At 54.3% G+C, this 16,556-nt stretch overlaps 1 protein-coding gene across 1 annotated transcript; it reads right to left on the bottom strand.

Annotated features, from left to right (window-relative positions):
* Nucleotides 1–5,626: 5,626 nt before the first annotated feature.
* On the bottom strand, nt 5,627–12,853 carry LOC120681106 (brain acid soluble protein 1-like). The gene is made up of 2 exons (XM_039962643.1): nt 12,686–12,853; nt 5,627–6,331 (listed from the first exon to the last, which is right to left on the bottom strand). Exons 1-2 carry the CDS (start codon nt 12,851–12,853, stop codon nt 5,627–5,629), a joined length of 873 nt encoding a protein of 290 aa, XP_039818577.1.
* Nucleotides 12,854–16,556: the final 3,703 nt, after the last annotated feature.

Consider the following 16,556-nt stretch of genomic DNA (forward strand, 5'->3'; position numbering starts at 1 on the left):
CAGCGGGAACACAACCTGCTTAGGAGGGTTACAACAACAACCCTGAGTATACTAATACTCAGCAAGGCTTACCCGACTTTGGGTATACTTAGCCCATTACCTAGACATGCAAAGCTTTTTGGCTCTGGAGTTCTTTTGCTGAAAGGCTGCTAGAAGTGAATCCTTACTTTCAATATTTTAGCTCCATTTATGTCGGGTGCCACAATTAGGGACACCCTAATTGGGGTACTAAAGTCGCTTTAAAAAACACAAACACCTGTTAAAACAACTGGGCCCACGAAGGCCCATGGCCTGCTTCCCGTCCGGGAGAAAGGAAAGGACTCAAAGAAGCCCAGCATGTGGCCCGTTCGCACCCCTCTCGGGCCCACCGGACAATCTCCGCCTCGCTCGAGGGTAGCGGATCTACCCTCGAGCGGGTCACTCATCTCCACCTCGCTCGAGGGCTCCCCTCGGGACCCTCGACCGCGCAAACGCATCTCCGCCTCGCTCGAGGACAGCGGACCTGCCCTCAAGCCGGTGGCCAGTCTCCGCCTCGCTCGAGGACAGCGGACCTGCCCTCGAGCGGGTGGCCAGTCTCCGCCTCGCTCGAGGCCGTCTCTCGGCACAAGGGACAAACAGCCCCGCCGCCCAACCAACCGCCGTACGAAGGCATTAAAGGCCAGCCACTCCGCCACGGCTCAAAGGACGGGCGGCGTCAGACTGCCACTCCCGCAGTGGATGTGACCGGCGTCCCGACCACTGACCACTGACCCCGGTCACCGCTCCGCCACCCCGGTCGCTGTAGCAACACAGTGGGCATTCAACGCGGGACAAGACAAGTTGGCGCCGCCCCCGTTACTGTCACACCGACATCAACCATCCGAACACACCTCCCCCTGGGGAAGGGGTCTGGCGATGTCACGTGCCCTTCAGAGAGGGGCACTCTGCATGCGTGGGCGGGACCCCGGACCTCCCTCTCATGGGGTCCGGGACTTCCACGCGCCCCCGGACCTTCTAGTGCGCACGCTCGCACCCCGACCAGGGGGTCCGGGACCGTCCCACGCCATTACTACCGCTGGGACACTGCGGGACGACCGGCACAATCTTCGCAGGGCCAAGGACGGAGCCCAGGACGACAGCGACGCGCGCCGCCTTCCCACAGTACAATTTCTACAGTGTTCGACCACTATACCCGCGATTCGGGGGAAAACGACGACTTCCGCGCCCCTACACTCATGTACACCGCCCCTCCTTACAACTATAAAAGGAGAGGGTGGGCTTCCTTTTGCGTATGGATAAAAAACTTTCTCCAATCTAAGGTGAGCAGCAGGTTCTCTGGTCTTTCTCCCTCAGAAAGGTCTCTGCACTACTGAGCACTCACCTCAACCGACTCCACTCCTAGCAGAGACTTGGGAGCTTCCCTCCCTCTCTCGCTTTGCTTGTATCCCCTATTACAAGCACTCCGGGTGCAAGATAATACAGTGCCCTCGCACACCCCCTTTGCTGGACGTACGGCCCCGCGGCCGGAACCAGGATAAAACCGTGCGTTACTGTGTTGCCTCTTGCATCATCATCTGGGACGAGGAAACACGCAGCATTTACTAGTTGGATTCAGGCCCCTCGGGTCGGAACACCGACAGTTGGCGCGCCAGGTAGGGGAGCGCTGCGTGACATTTTCTCTCTTTTTCCCATTTGATCTCAAGGAATGGCGAGCAGATCCAACCCATACCCTATGGGTGTTTCGGATCCGTTTCCAGCGGGACGCGCGATCTCGTTCGGGAGTCTCGAGTTCAGGACAACCGGCAACTGTTACCTCATGCAGCTCCTCTCCTCCGAACACAACCTCATCACTCCGACTTCGCCAGCCCGGCGCAACAGGCGCTCGGGTCAGCGTTCGCGACAAGCACGCGCGGAGCGGCGTCGTGCGGCATCCTATCCAACACCCGCCAACTCCCACGCCCAGTGTAGCAGGACGGAATTCAAATTACCGTTGTAAAGTGGTACACAGCTTACCGGTTTCGACTACCTCCTACTTCCGGTATGTGGTTAGTACTATTCAATCCTCGATCAACACTGCCAACAACGGAACGGTCCTCAATCGACACAGGCGGAGATTTCTTTTCATCCATTCCATACCAAAAATCCAACTCATTTTCGCCCGGTCTCCATTTCTCTTTACTCAACAACTCATTTCAAAGCCATAACTAAGTAATCAAGATCCTAAATCTCGCAAGTGACAGTAATCACTCGACTTTTACCGGGATCCTACTTAGCAAAGCATTGGTAACGATACCTGCACACTAGTATGGACTCACAGGTACCTAGGGAGAACATGCATACTAGGGTTTCATATAACTCCTAAAACTTAAATGCACAAAATACTTAAATAAACATTGAATAATTTAAATTATGGTTATGCTCCGGGGCTTGCCTTGCAGGTCAGCGGGGTTAACGGGGTCTTCTGGAGCGGGCTCAACGGCGTCCTCCTGCTGCTCTTCTGCTCGTGGCTCCCGGACCGGCTCAGCAACTAGCTCGCAGGCGACTTCGTTCGCGGCATCTACACGAATAAGAATATGCCATGCAACAGTTAGAACACAGCGCGACGCATGAGCGCTTATGATGCGATGCATTTCAAAACGAAGCAAAGCCATGCAGTTCAGAAATTCAACTCGTTTTAGCCTGAAGTGTTTCCTTCAAAACAACAACTACTAAACTTGCTTAGAGCAGCATGGATTAAGACAGACGCTTGTTTTGTTGAGGTTACACATGCATGAAAATAATTAACTAACAACATTTATATAAAGAAAAGAGTAAAGCTAGGGGCAAATTATAAGTAAAAACCTAACTTGCATACATGATCTAGCAACACAATTTACCAGCTCAACGTGAAAGCAGTACAGCATGCCACCCAAAATTTTCCAACATTTATCGACGATCGAGAGTATTTATTTTTGCCATAGCAAGCTAAACCCAACACAAAAAGATCTACACAAAAGTACACAACAACATGTCATGAAAATTTTACAGTGGACTACACATGATAAGACGAGGCTACTAAATTATTTTTAGAACTTTTAGATCAACAGAATTGCAGATATAAAATAGACAAGCTCAAACACAAAGCAAAATCTAGTAGGGCTAAAACTGATATTTGACATGCATGGGTATTTTGCTTCTAAAGATCTCGATTTTAGAAACTTAACAAAATTTACTTTGCATTTTTAGGATTTTCCTGTGAATTTCTATGCAATTATGAACTTTTCAGCCGAAATCAAGAAATGGAAAACATAAAAGGGGGGCTAACAGCCGGGCCCCACTTGCCAGTGGGCGCCGGCCCAGCTCTCGCCCCCCTCCTCTGCTTCACGCCTGCATGCGCGGGGCGTGGCCGGGCAGCCCGCGGCGGCGCTCCCCGCCGGCGGGGCCGACCGGCGGCGCTGCGGCGGGGCCGAGCCGAGGCCCAGGGTGGCCGGGGGTGCAGGGCGGCCGGCGACGCACGGGGAGGCACAGGGGGAGCTTGCGTGGCGGCTCGCGGCGGCGCACGGCCAAGGGCGGCGGCGGCGCGTGGCGTTTCGGCCGCCGTGGTGCAAGGCGGCGGCGGGAGTGGGGGCGCAAGCTGCAGCACGGTCGGGCGGCATCGGGGCGCGCAGCGGCGGTGCGCAGCCCAGTGCAGGGAGGGCCGGCGGCGTGCGCGCGCTGGGGGCAGCGCGGCCACGGCGGCGCGACGGCGATTCGGCGGCGGTAGCCGCGGAACTGAGCGGGGAATAGGTTGGGGAGGGAGAGGAGGTCGTATGGAAGCTCACCGCGGTTCGATTTGAGGCGTAGGATGGCCGGGAGAGGAAGCTCGACGGAGAGGACGAAGCTCGGGGCGGACGGCGATGGCGGACGTCGTCTGCGGCTCGATTTCGGCCGGGGTAGCGCACGACCACGTTCGTGGAGGGATGGAGTGGGTCCGGGGCGAGGCTAGGGAGGTTAGGGCGCGATAAATCGAGCTGCGGCGGCGAGGAGTGGCCGGTGCGAAGAGCGGCGGCGGCTTCGCTCGGTTCTGCTCACTCGAGCTCGACCTGGCTCCGCGCGAGCGCAAGAAAGAGGAAAGGATGGACTAGACGGAAGCTTCCAGGCCAGCGCGAGGTGGCCAAACCCCGGTATGGCGTCGGGGGCGTCACAGTAGAAACACTGGACCTCACTGTTGACTCGTTTGAACGATTTTGACTCAAGTTTGACCCGCTAAAACTCCAAATTTCATATAGAAACTTCGAATTTGACCAAAATAAAAGTTGTAGAGGGAAAGAAGATCTACAACTTTTGTTTTGGGCAAAAGTTGATTTGGAGCTCGGATTAAGGAGAAAAACAAGATCGAACATCGCTAAAACAAAGTTTAACGCGCGAACTCGGTTAATGCTAATGACGTGCTTAATCCATGATTAGCGATTAAACACGTGGTTAGCGAGCACGATTAACACAGGGGTGTTACACGGCCTGCTCCATTGCAGCCATTGCATCATCTCCCTCGATGCCAGGCGCGACGACGTATCCCGTCACCATCCGCTCGAGGTCCACGACATAGTGTGTCGACACCACGCCAAGGGCCCTCTGAACACCAAGGCGGAAGGCATCCTAGAGGCGTTCGGTCACCCGGCCGCCCAAGGACCTCTGACGGCTGGCCACTGAGCTGCCAGATGAGCCCCCTTCCCCCTTGACCTCCTAGCATGCGGCCACGGCGGCTCCCTCCATGTCTTCAATGTCCGTTTGCGCTGACGTGTACGCAACCTGGAGGGCTTCCCTCGCCGCAGTCTCGTCCGCCACCGCCTTCTTCAACACTGAACAAGAAAATGAAGATAAGTTTGGGCAAACTAAAAATCAACTTAAGCGAAATTTCAGATACTTACCATCGGTACGCTCCTGCTCTTTCTCTAGCAGTGCCCGCACGGCATCCGCTTGCTCCTGGAGCACAGACAAGGAGGCCTCCTTCTCTTTGAGGGCGGCCTCTGCATCTCGAACGGCCACCTCCCGCGCCGCGAGGACAACGTCCTTCTATACAAGGGCCTTGGTGAGCGTCGTGACGGCCACCTCCTTGCACTGGAGCTCGGCCTCCTTCGCCTCGAGCGCTTTGTCTTTCTACTCCAGCGCAGCCGCATTCTGCCGCAGCTCGGTCGCCTGTGCCTCGGCCTCTTGGGCCTTATGCTCAGCTGCGGCTTTCTGCACATCACGCTCGCGGTGGGCTTGGGCGAGCTCCTCCTCCCGCACGTTGTCCCGCTCCTCTAGCTCAGATACCTAGGTGTTAACTTCGCCTATCAGTGTGAGCAGGCAGGCGTTGTCTTCCTCAAGCCAGTACACCCTGGTGAACTACTGGGCCAACTCGTCGCTTTTGTCGCGCGACATTTGCTTCAGCTATTGCAAGTGGAAGGACGTGAGCAAAGAACCACAAAACGCAAAGGGACAAGTTGCAGGACAATACTTATGTCGCCGACTTGAAGATGGAACCCCCGATGGATGTCCAGTGAAAATGTGAGGGCGCGCTCGATGTCATAATTGGCTTGGTCATAACCCTCCCAGGCCTTGGACTCCGTCCGCTCGTTGCGGTCATACACCGGGGGGGTCCCAGGCTGGCCATCGCCCAGGTCCCCTCGCGCACGGGCCTCCTGGGCCGCTAAGTGTCGAAGCCACCCTCGGACGTGGACGCGACGGCGGCGGTAGCGATGGCAACCTCCCAGGGGTCCTCCGCCGGCGCCTCCGCCCCTGGCGTTGCTTCCGCCGGTGCCGCCGCCACCGGCGTTTCGTCCCAGTACACCTCCACCACTGGCGCCGTCTGCGCCTCCGCCGTCGCTGCGGCACCCTCGTCCCCAGCCCCCGTGGGCTCAGGGGTGAGGGTCTCTTCCTTCGACTGGCTGGCGGGGCGCTCTGATACATCCCCGCAGGTCTCTCCTCCTCCAGCTCCCGGCCGGGCGGCGTCATCTACATCGCCTCGGCCGGCATCATCCCCGACTCCCGACTGGGCGGCGTCTTCTACACCGCCTCGGCCGGCTTCGTCTCCGGCGTCCGGCCGGGCAGCATGCTCCTCGCTGCGCCGGCCGGCCTCCTCCTCGGCGCCCGATCGAGCAGCCACTGCTGCGCTGCTATGGCCGGAATCGCTCATGCCCGTCTGCACATGGACCCTCTGGGCTCCCCGGATCAGCGCTTCCCGGAGCTCCGCAGCGGCCGCCTCTAGCGCCTGAGGCCCTCCGGTCGGGGGTTGCGCCGCCGAGCGTTGCGTAGCACTTGCCTCGGACTTGAGGACCTTGGACGGCGCGAGCAGAGCGGTGTCCGGAGCATCAACCTTCAGGCTGGACAAAGCAGGGGAGAAAGACAAGATTAGCTGGGACCGGAGAATCGAACAATCAAATGCGAATAGCGGAACTAAAATTACTTATCTCGACAGGGCGCTAAGTTTGCCCTTGCCCGAGCCGTTCCTCTGGGCTCGCGGCACTCCGCCGCTCCCCAACGACCGGCTTGGGGGTGTCGCCCTTGGACTAGCCTGTACCCTCGGGCTGTCCGCTCGAGGGTCTCTGCGCTCACTGCGGGCGTCCTGCCGCCCGCCGATGTTGCGGATGCAGACGTCCGATCACCCACCGCCGCCCCCGATGCAGGTGTTCCTCGGCCCGCCGTAGCAGGCACCCTCCTGCCCACCTCCTGTGGCAGTTCCGCCCAAATTAATCCGGCTTAAGTGCGATAACCATCACCGAAATGACAACCAGGGTTAACACGCACTTAAAACGGAGTAATCCGGCAGTGCTGTAGGGTAAAATCCCGATTAAACCACTTGAAACAGAATCGACAAAGTAGTCCACCGAATACAACATTCTGCAAATTTTACAGCACAGTGCCTGAAGCTGAATTATTATTACAAACCGAATTTGACTTTATAAAAGTACAACAGAGTTCAAGTGCGGCAGAAAATACACGATAGTCTAGCGACGAAACAAGACGTCATGACATCAACCACATCCTCAGATGTACCACCTGAAAAACAAAGCCACAAGCAAGGCTGAGTATACTAATACTCAGCAAGACTTACCCGACTAAGGGTATACTTAGCCCATTATCTAGACATGCATGGCTTTTGGCTTGAGGCGTTTGGTTTGCCGAAAAGCAATAAAAGTAGATCCTTAATTTCAGGTTTTAGCTTTCAGGTTCTAGTTCAATTAACCATTCTAAGGGAGCATCTATCCAATAGCATACATGGTGAAAACAATTACATTTCATCATCCAACCAGCCATATTTATCATCATCATCTTTCACTTCTTACTCTATGTGGTAAAAGGGTTAAGCAGTCCCAAACCGTGAGAAGCGGACGATTCGAATCGAATTTGTTAATCTGGCCAGGCAGACTTAACACACACGCATGGGGATCAACATCTCACTTCGCCCACACGACTTTTCCCCTTTCTTTCTGGGTTATGGATCAGGGTCATCAACCTCAACTACAGAGTACGACGACTCTGCACCCGCATGTGCGCGCATGAGAAACGGCGTTCAAAGAAGGTGAAAGTAAAGTCCACTTGCCGGGCCAATCAGGTACTGTTGTCGGTCAAAACCCATCGGCGAGCAGCGACGGGCAACACGAAGAGCCGAGAGGTCGCCGGGGCGCTGGCAGGCACTGCTCCCTCGTCGACAGCCCACAATTCCAGCAACGCGCCGCGGCTTGTGAAGACGCAGGGCGTGCCACCTGACCTATACCCAATCAGGAAGGTGCGGACGTGCTTGCGATGATTGACCTGCACGCACAAACACATGGAAACGTAAGTCTGAGCTGTGGTCGGCTCCCCGGGACGACTCTTGCATCGGCTTTAAAGAGCCGATCGGGTCCCGGTGTCAGATGGGATCTGTTGCATCCAGATATTGATGATTAAAGCAAATAACTGAAAGACTGCTTCAATTAAATCTAATTAATCTAATCCACAATGGTAAAGGCTTCACTGCTAGATCGGAACATCCTACACGTGACTAGGCCTAATAAACGTAACAGATAACTAAACCATAAACAAAACATAGGCCTAAGAACTAGCAAGTGCCGATTCCCGGATCAATTCCCTGTTAAGACTAAAGCAAAGCATCTAAGACGCCACCGGATCGTCCAACCCGTTTGCAAGGCCTAACCTAGCAGATATTACGCCAACTCTTAAGAATAAGAGCAAACCGTAACAGATCAGATCTACTAAACATAAAGGAAGCAGGGTGTTGTCTCTGTGCAACTAATTCTATGCGACGAGAACTAGCATGAGATTGAAACGTGACTGCACAGAGACAACATGATGTTCGTAGATGATAAGCAACGAAGCACAACGGATCTACTAAAAGCCATGCTACGAACATCAAGATAACTAGTATTACTTGCCATTAAAAACGCTTCAGTACAAGTAATACCAAGGTAAAAGCAAGAACAACGCTGCCCTGATCGCGAGAAGCGATCAGGGCAGCATGGCGCTTACTTGGATGAAACCCTAGGATTAGGGGTGGCGATGCACCGAGAGTTGTTGTTGGCGAGACGTGATGACGCTCTCCCTTACGAATAACAAAGGGTACATATTTATAGTCCGGAGACTTAGGAAACAATCTAAACTAATCTTGTCCCGATCGGACTCTATCTCTAATCTTAAACTAAACATAAGATACATGGCCCATGTGGCCCAGATGCTCACGCAGGAGCCGATTTACAAGTCTTCTTCAATCTTCTGCTTTAAGCCCATCTTGCTTTCGGCCCATAAATTAATCCTGTTAATTTATGGCGATAACACATGCCCCCCTAGTTTTGGCAATGATAGTTCCAAAACCAATCCGTCGCTTCATCTTCCCGTTAATACTCATTAAACACACTGCAACCACCAAGGAAGACGCAACGTCTCTGCAACTGGCTTCTCGTAGTACGTGAAAACTGCCGATCCAACTCCCATCTTTTTTCACTATTTAATCTCACCCGAATTGGCTCTTCTCCACAGCAAACTCCTTCTTGCTTCCAGAGCCAGTAGCGCAGAAAACCCCAATCCTCCAGCACTAGCAATGGCGATCTCTTCCTCCTCCGACTCCAACTCCTTTGGAGACTCTCCCTCCTCCTCTTCTCCTTCTTCTTCCCTCCTCCCTGCTTCTTCCATCAACTCCATTCCAGAGAGTCGGGAGCCGACGCCAGAGTGGGACCCGACTGCGGTGTAAGAAGCGCTGGCTCCTCTGCATTGGGATGCAGAGGAGTTCGATTTCGGGGTCGTCTCCTAGGAGGACGAGCCCAAAACTGAAGGAGAAGACCTCCGGCTCATGTTCCGGGAGGAGTCGGAGAGCAGCGAGGAGGAAGACCCCTCTTCGGACGAAGTTGACTCCTCCTCGGAAGAGGAGATCGACTCCCCGTCCGACGATGATGAGCCGATGGGCGGAAAGCCCTTTCGGTTCCTCGGGTCCTCCGAGGAAGACAGCGAAGAAGAGGACAGCGGCGGCGACGGCCGGAGCGACTCCGGGTCTGAAGGCGGCAGCAGCGCCTTCAGCAGCGACGACGACGACGACGACAACGACGACGACAGCAGCGGGGATGCGCTGACCCGAAGCCCCAAGCATCGTAGGTACTAGGCACATACGAACAGTAGAAATAGTGTTGTAGCATTATAGGAGTAGGATCACAAAGTCGAAGGATCGATTCCTTTGTAAAATCGGCTTTCCTTGTAATGAACTTTACTTTCATCAAATCGAATTTTCCTTCAATTCCATGTGTCTTCGCTTACTTTCCAAAAAGCCGATGGCAATGCATCAGGCTTCTATAAATATCCAAGAGCGGACAGAATTCAAACTAGAAGCAACCCGCACAAGATTAGAGTAACACTTCCACCTTGAATCGAACTCTTGAATCCGAGCATAATTCGAAAACCAATCTTTACAAATCCGAGCAAGAACTCTCCAAGCACCCGGAATTTGAATCAAAGCCTACAGCAATCAAACCCTAACTCAACAGATCTGAATCATGGCAGATTCTGCAGCTCAGACGACAAGCTCTGCAAATGATGATGCGGCAATCTGCGGCCTGAACGTAATATTCAGCCTAATCCTTTAATTTTCTTTAGCTTACTAAGCCTCTGAATACTGAACTCTGAAATATGACACCATATGAATACTTCTGAATTTCTGAACTTCAGGTGTCAAACATCCTTCTGCCGCATCCTTCTAACCCAAAATCTTTCTGTCTTGGCCCACGAACCCATGAAAATCCCATAGATTTGATCTCTTGTGAAGCAAATAGGATTCCTTTTGTGAGTCAAAACATCGATCTAAACCTCTGGGCCGACTGCTTAAGAGCCTGGCCTAATCCCCCTGAGAGTTGGATTACATGGTACAACAGAGTAGCAAAAGGTCACATGCCCTTATTGCAGGATTTGAACATAGCCGATGAATGTAAGTAACGGGGTGGTTTTTTCCAAATCCTACCAAGTCATGTAACACAAGTATTTCAACAAACACTAGTCAAACTAGGATAAATTGTACAGGTTAAATCATGTAAGTAATGGTAATGAAATCTTAACTAAGTGTTGGTGAACTCATGGTGAACCTACTGTACATTTTTCAGATTTAAAGGAGCACTACACAAGGCATCAAAAGTAAATCAAGTTATAGTGACATAGACCAAGGTTAATTTATACAGACCATTCTACTAAGATTCTGGGCTTCATAATTTGGCAAAGTGATTAGGTTCGTAAGGAAAAGCTCTAGCAAAAAATATTATATTTTTCCCAGCATAATAACTATTTTTTTCACTAATTAATGCAATTCTCCATAATAAAAATCATTTGGTATAGTTAGGCATAACAAAAAATTCGCAAACTTTTTCCACAGTAACTATACACTGGTTCAGAGGATTTGTAAAATTTTTAGTTCATGAAACATAGTACAACAACTTGAAGAAATAAAACCATTTAACCTAGGCATAAATAAAGATTTAATTAAAACAAAAGTTAAAAATCAGAAATGACCAAGAAATTTTTATAGTAACACTAGAATCACATGTCAATGCTACCATAAAAATTTCATAGCATGACATGGCTTCAAACATTAGTTATTAAAAAGGTAACAACAACTAGTCTTTATGCACTATTAAACATAAATATATTTTTGTAGCAAAAATTTATAATTAAAACATGTCATATTATGGTTCCAGATTGCAGAGATTTGGATAAGGATTCCAAAAAGTCTTCATTTGCTATTTTAGGATTTTTCTATGATTTTTAATTGAATTTACAAACTCACCGTAAAAATTTGAAAACAAATCTAAATATTGCAGATGGGTCCCTAGAATTTGTAGAAAACCCCCTAGAAAGATTTGGGGCCTCGCATATATGCCCTTGGCTGGATTTGAAAATAGTTGAGGGGACAGGGAGGGCGGCGCCGCCGTTTCCCGGCGAGGGAGCTCGTCGGCGGCGGGGGCCCCGGGGTGGAGGAGGATGTCGGCGTCGAGAACTACCTCTAGGTGTCCTCGGTGGGGCCTGGGGTGGTCGGAGGCGGCTCGTCGGCGTGACAATGGCGGCGCTCCGGCGTGGGTGGAGCGGCAGGACTGAGCTGGGAAGGTTCGGTGGACGGTAAGGAAGCTCGTAGGAAGGTCTATTTGAGCAGTGGAGGGGCGGACGGAGGAGTTCACCGTGGAGGCCACAGGCGGCGACGCTAATGGCGGTCGGTGGCGCAGCTGCGGTGAGGGGAGGGGCCAAAGGTCAGGCTGGTGAGCTTCACTGAGGGGTGGAGATCCCGTTCCCGGGGTCGGTTAGGGCAGATGAAGGCCAGAGGGTGGCACTCCGCGGTGAGCTAGGGCGGCGGCGGCCATGGCGTGGCGGGGCGGTGGAGGGCCGGTGAGCTCGGTGTGCGAGCAAAGCCCGGCTCAGGATGAGAGCGAGAGTAGAGTGGAGAAAACAAAATTGACCTCGACAGACAGCTTATGTGGTGGCGCTGGGGAAGGGCCACATGGCCAGTTGACACGGAGGCACGGCGACGGCCATCCTCGTGCGGCGTGGCAGACAGGGGACAGCAGGACGCGTGTCGCATGCGGGACGGCGCCAGAGGTGCCGGTTTAGGGGCGCGCGCTGGCGGTTTCGGTCAGGGGCGCGACGTGTGGGCGGCCAGTGGCCGACGCCGGCGGCGAACGCCGTCACGGTGAGAAACAGAGAGGGAGGAGAGAGGAGAGATAGTGGTGATGGAAATCTCGTAAATAATTCAAAGTTCAAACTTTCATCTTGTAACTAAATGTTTCTCCTTCTTTTTGGCCTCAAAAGAAAAACTCTTGAATACCAAAGTTGTTCAAAATTTTGAAACCTTCAATTTTTGTTTCTATCGCTTTTTCATTTGAGGCTTCGTTTCAAAGTTAAATTAGAATTCGTGATGAATATACATAAAAGCTAAATTCGTGTTCAAATTCAAATTTTTCTTCACTTTTTGTATAACAACTTGAAAATATTTGAACATAAAAGTTGTTTTCCTTTCAAAACCGCACAACTTTGGTTTTGGGCAAAAGTTCATTTGAACAATGTTTTAGAAATTATTTTCAGGGAGTATTTGTAGTAAATCAAGAAAAATAGTTTAAATCTTTAAAAAAACATGATTCAAATGACTCGGCATTTTATGTGCAAAATTTTCATTTAATGATGCATGATTTGATGATAATAACCCTATATTAGCTAACTAAAAACATGGGCTGTCACACCTCCGGCCCACTGTCAGCGTGGGCGATCCCCTGCCCGCCGCCGGCGTGGGCGACCTCCTGTCCGCCCTCAATGCGGGCGCCTTCTCAATCGCTACCGGCGCGGGGCCCTTCTCGCCCGCCGCCGGCGCCGAGGCCTCGACGCGGGCCCATTGCTGGACCGGCGGAGGGCTTCCGGCCATCTACATCTCGAAGTCCTCGGACTCCGAGAAGTCCACCCTGCCGGACGAGGAGCTTGCCTCCGGGGTGGACTCGGGCATGGTCTCCGATGAGAGGCCCTCCCTCTCCCTCCTCCTATTCTCCTTGTCATGGGTCTCCTTCCTCAGACTCCTGCGTGTGCAAGCGGTTCGTGTCGCGGACCTCGGGGAGCCGGGGCTTTGAGACGTAGCCTTTATGGCTTAGTTCCTGCAGGCACGCCCCAGATCAGGAAGGGAAGGAGGGGAATGGCGCCAAACCAATGATAATCGTAGCAAGACTTACCAACTGGATGTACCCCTCCTTGGGGCGCATCTTCATCGTCCAGATCTGCGTGGCGTCGGAGGGGAAGTTCACCACCGCGCTCTTCGCCCTCTGCGCGGCGGTGTCGAGGGAGAGTAGTCTCTTCGACATCCTCGAACCCTCAGGCGTGGCCTTGGGCGTCAGCTGGTAGATTGCCAGCTTCCTCTCCATTAGGGGGAGCACCCTCTACCGATGAAAATTGGCTATGACGGCAACCGCCGTCAGCCCCTTGTCCGCCAGGCGCCGCAGCACATCAGTGAACACCTCGAGCCTGGCCTGGCACTTAGGGGGCGACACCCCGTACCCCCACTCGTCCGGCTTTTCCCTCAGGATCTTCCCGGTGTACGCCGGGAGCCTCCTGCCGTCGTTGCGCGGGTAAAACCACCCTCGGCTCCACCCGGCGTTGTTCGTCGTCATCTTGCAGGGGATGTACAAGTCCCCCCCCCTCCTCTCACGCTCTTGCTGCGTGAGGCCACCAATGCGGGCGGCCCTCCTCGGGCCTTGTGGGACGTGCTCGGTGTAGAGCTCCCTGCGGAACAGGTGTTTCCACAGCTCCCAGTGCGCCTCCACCCCCAAATAGCCCTCGCAGACGGCGACGAAGACTACCGCCTGTGAGACGGAGTTGGGGGAGAAGTTGTGCAGCTCCACCTTGTAATGGTGGCAGAGCGCACGGATGAATCGGCCGGCGGGGACGCCGAATCCCCTCTCGTGCAGTCGTGCCAGGCTCACGACATAGCCGCTTGAGGGCTGCGGCTCCCTCTCCGCCGATGTCGGGGCAATCCACACTGGCTGTGATGGGTCGGTGTTTGGTGGTAGGACACCATCTGTGACCAGCGACTCCAGGAGCGCTGTGTCGGTGGTGGAACTTCCCCACAGTGCTGGATCGGCGAGCTGTGCCATCACTTCAACGGAAGGGGACGTGGGTGGAAAGGCTCGAACGAAGGGAAAGGTGCGCTCACTTCTCCTCTTTCTTTTCTTCCTCTCACTTCTTGGCTATGGGCTCTGATGCAGGGGAAGCAGATGAGGCGGGGAAGGAAAGGGTGATGGCAAGGTAAGCCGAACCGATCCCCCCCCCCTCTCTCTCTCTCTTTTATCGCTGCGCCGGGCGGATTCTCCACAGCGGCCGCGGATCCGCCACATTGAATGCGGTAGATTTCGCGGTCGCTAACAGATGAGCCCCACGCCTGTGAAACCCCCCGCGTGTGCACACAATAATTACCGCGGTGCGGTAACCGACGCGGCGCAGTGGCACTGTAGCGCCATCACATCAACCAATCGTCGCCCGCGCCGTTCCGTCTACCCGAGGCTGCTGCCTGAAAAGGCGCGCCCGCACCGCTCGCGCCGGGACACATCGCCCACGACCAGCGGAAGACCCGCACGCGACCCACTACTCCGCGCCGTACGCGGACTATGACCGAATAATCCCTCAGGGGGTTCCTTACCATCGAAGGAACTTTATTCCAAGGCCTTACTGATCAGGGGTTCGAAGGCTGGCCCACCGAGGGTTCGACAGACGCCCTAGATCACCAGAGTCAGGGGCAGCATGGGCATGCCGCACAAGCTACCCTCGAACGCGGAGTTCGAGACGTCCTACGCAGTGTTCAAGGCCAGCCGAGGGTGCCTAGTAAAGGGGATCCCATCGAGGGAGAGCATCGAGCCCTCAGACCCTATCTAATGGGACCGAGCCCCGCCTAGCGAACCTTTGCCAGTGCTTTATGTGACGTGTCTCTGGACCTCGAGCCGACCCTTAACGAACGGGGCACGGACGTCCACTTGAACTACCCGCTAACAACTCACCGAAGCAACCATGACTCGCGGCCCGGGCAATGGTAGCATGGTGCGCTTCACCCCTCCTCCCTGCAGAAGGGCGACGAGGGTCGTAATGCTAAATCGAGGGTTCCCCTGAATGCCTTCACATGGGCTAGGGCTCGGGGGCTCCTCGCATTCCACGGCCAAGGTCGTATCCTCGAATAAATCGGTTGCCGCCGATTGTGAAATCCCACGAGTCAAACAAACCTCCCTGTATGCTCAATAAGCCATTTGCTTTGGTCCGCAAAGGGCAAGGGCCACCTTACTAGCTAAAAGGAATGCCGATACCGGCTGAAAAGAACGCTGAGGCCGGCTGAAATGAATGCTGGGTAGGCTGCATTAGCCGGTCGACCACACGAACGCGGCGTTTATAGCCCTTGGACGAGTGCTTCCACTCCTCCAAGGCCTCGGGGGCTACACCCGCGGGTGCGCTGACGCGCCCCCACAGAGGAAACTTCACACATTCGAGGAGCAAAACCCACAACCTAGCATCCGAGTCACAACTCCGAGGGATCAAGCCTCTGCAGGACTGATACTCATCCCTATAAAAGCTCGGGGGCTATCGTCGGGTACCATAATTAGGGGCACCCTAACCAAGGGACTAAACCGCCTTCAAAGAAGCAAAATATGATTAGGCAATTGGGCCACAGTGCCTACCACCTTATCAGACTCTGCAGTCACACCGAACCAAGGCTAACAGTCCTCCTCCGATCCGAAGGGGAAGAATGACTACTCGACGGCGATCCTAGAGAGGAAGAAGCCACCAATGATGACAGCAACATCATCGCTCTGCACCCGGATATCATGGGGCATCTGCAGATCTCCTACAGCACCCGGATCCTCCCCAGACTCCCAAAGAGGCCCAATACATGCTTGGCTCACGGCCTTGCTCCACGGTACGGCCCAACCGAGGTCCCCTCTAACCCGTGGGACAATCTCCACCTCGCTCAAGGCCACCCCGCCGAGGGCTCCAGCGGAGCACTACATCTCCACCTCACTCGAGGGTAGTGGACCTACCCTCGGAGAGCAGGCAAACTCCGCCTCACTCGAGACCCCCTCGGCCGAGCCCTCCATGAGGCCCCGGCTCAGGGGAAGTTCCGCCTCGCTCGAGGCCACCCCTCGGCAGATGGAACTAGCAACCCATCTGCTCACCCACCCGAATGACAGATGCATTTAATGCCAACTGCTCCACCGCAAAGTGCAGGAGCCAGACGGCGTCAGGCCGCCATACCGCACAGCGGGTGTGACCGGAGTCCCGTCCTCCAACTCCGGTCACTGTGCCACCATCCCCGGCGCTGTTCCGACCCTGTGAGAACCTACGACACCCTGTGCAGACATGCTTGACGCTGTTCCCGCCACTATGCTGCCAACTCCCCGTACCTTCCTCCTTCGCAGGACCCTCGGCGAGCATGGGCGCAACTCTCGGATGATGTACGGACCTTGACCAGCGCAAGACCACCGTCAGCAGAACCCTCGGTGCTCCGCCAGGTGAAGCGCGAAGGACGGTACTCTCTACAGCGACCACCACTCCATCCACTGGAGCCGCAGGACGCCGGTGCATCCCCGCAATGCTAAAGG

The sequence above is a fragment of the Panicum virgatum genome, chromosome 7N (assembly GCF_016808335.1).
Source record: "Panicum virgatum strain AP13 chromosome 7N, P.virgatum_v5, whole genome shotgun sequence".
In the NCBI taxonomy this organism is placed as follows: Eukaryota; Viridiplantae; Streptophyta; class Magnoliopsida; order Poales; family Poaceae; genus Panicum; species Panicum virgatum.

Excerpts from the sequence above, each read along its gene's own strand:
- LOC120681106 (XM_039962643.1), bottom strand. The coding sequence starts at position 12,853 with ATGGCCGGAAGCCCTCCGCCGGTCCAGCAATGGGCCCGCGTCGAGGCC. Across the intron at positions 6,332-12,685 it reads GGGGATCGCCCACGCTGACA|CTAATCTTGTCTTTCTCCCC; the intron begins GTGGGCCGGAGG and ends CTCCGGTCCCAG.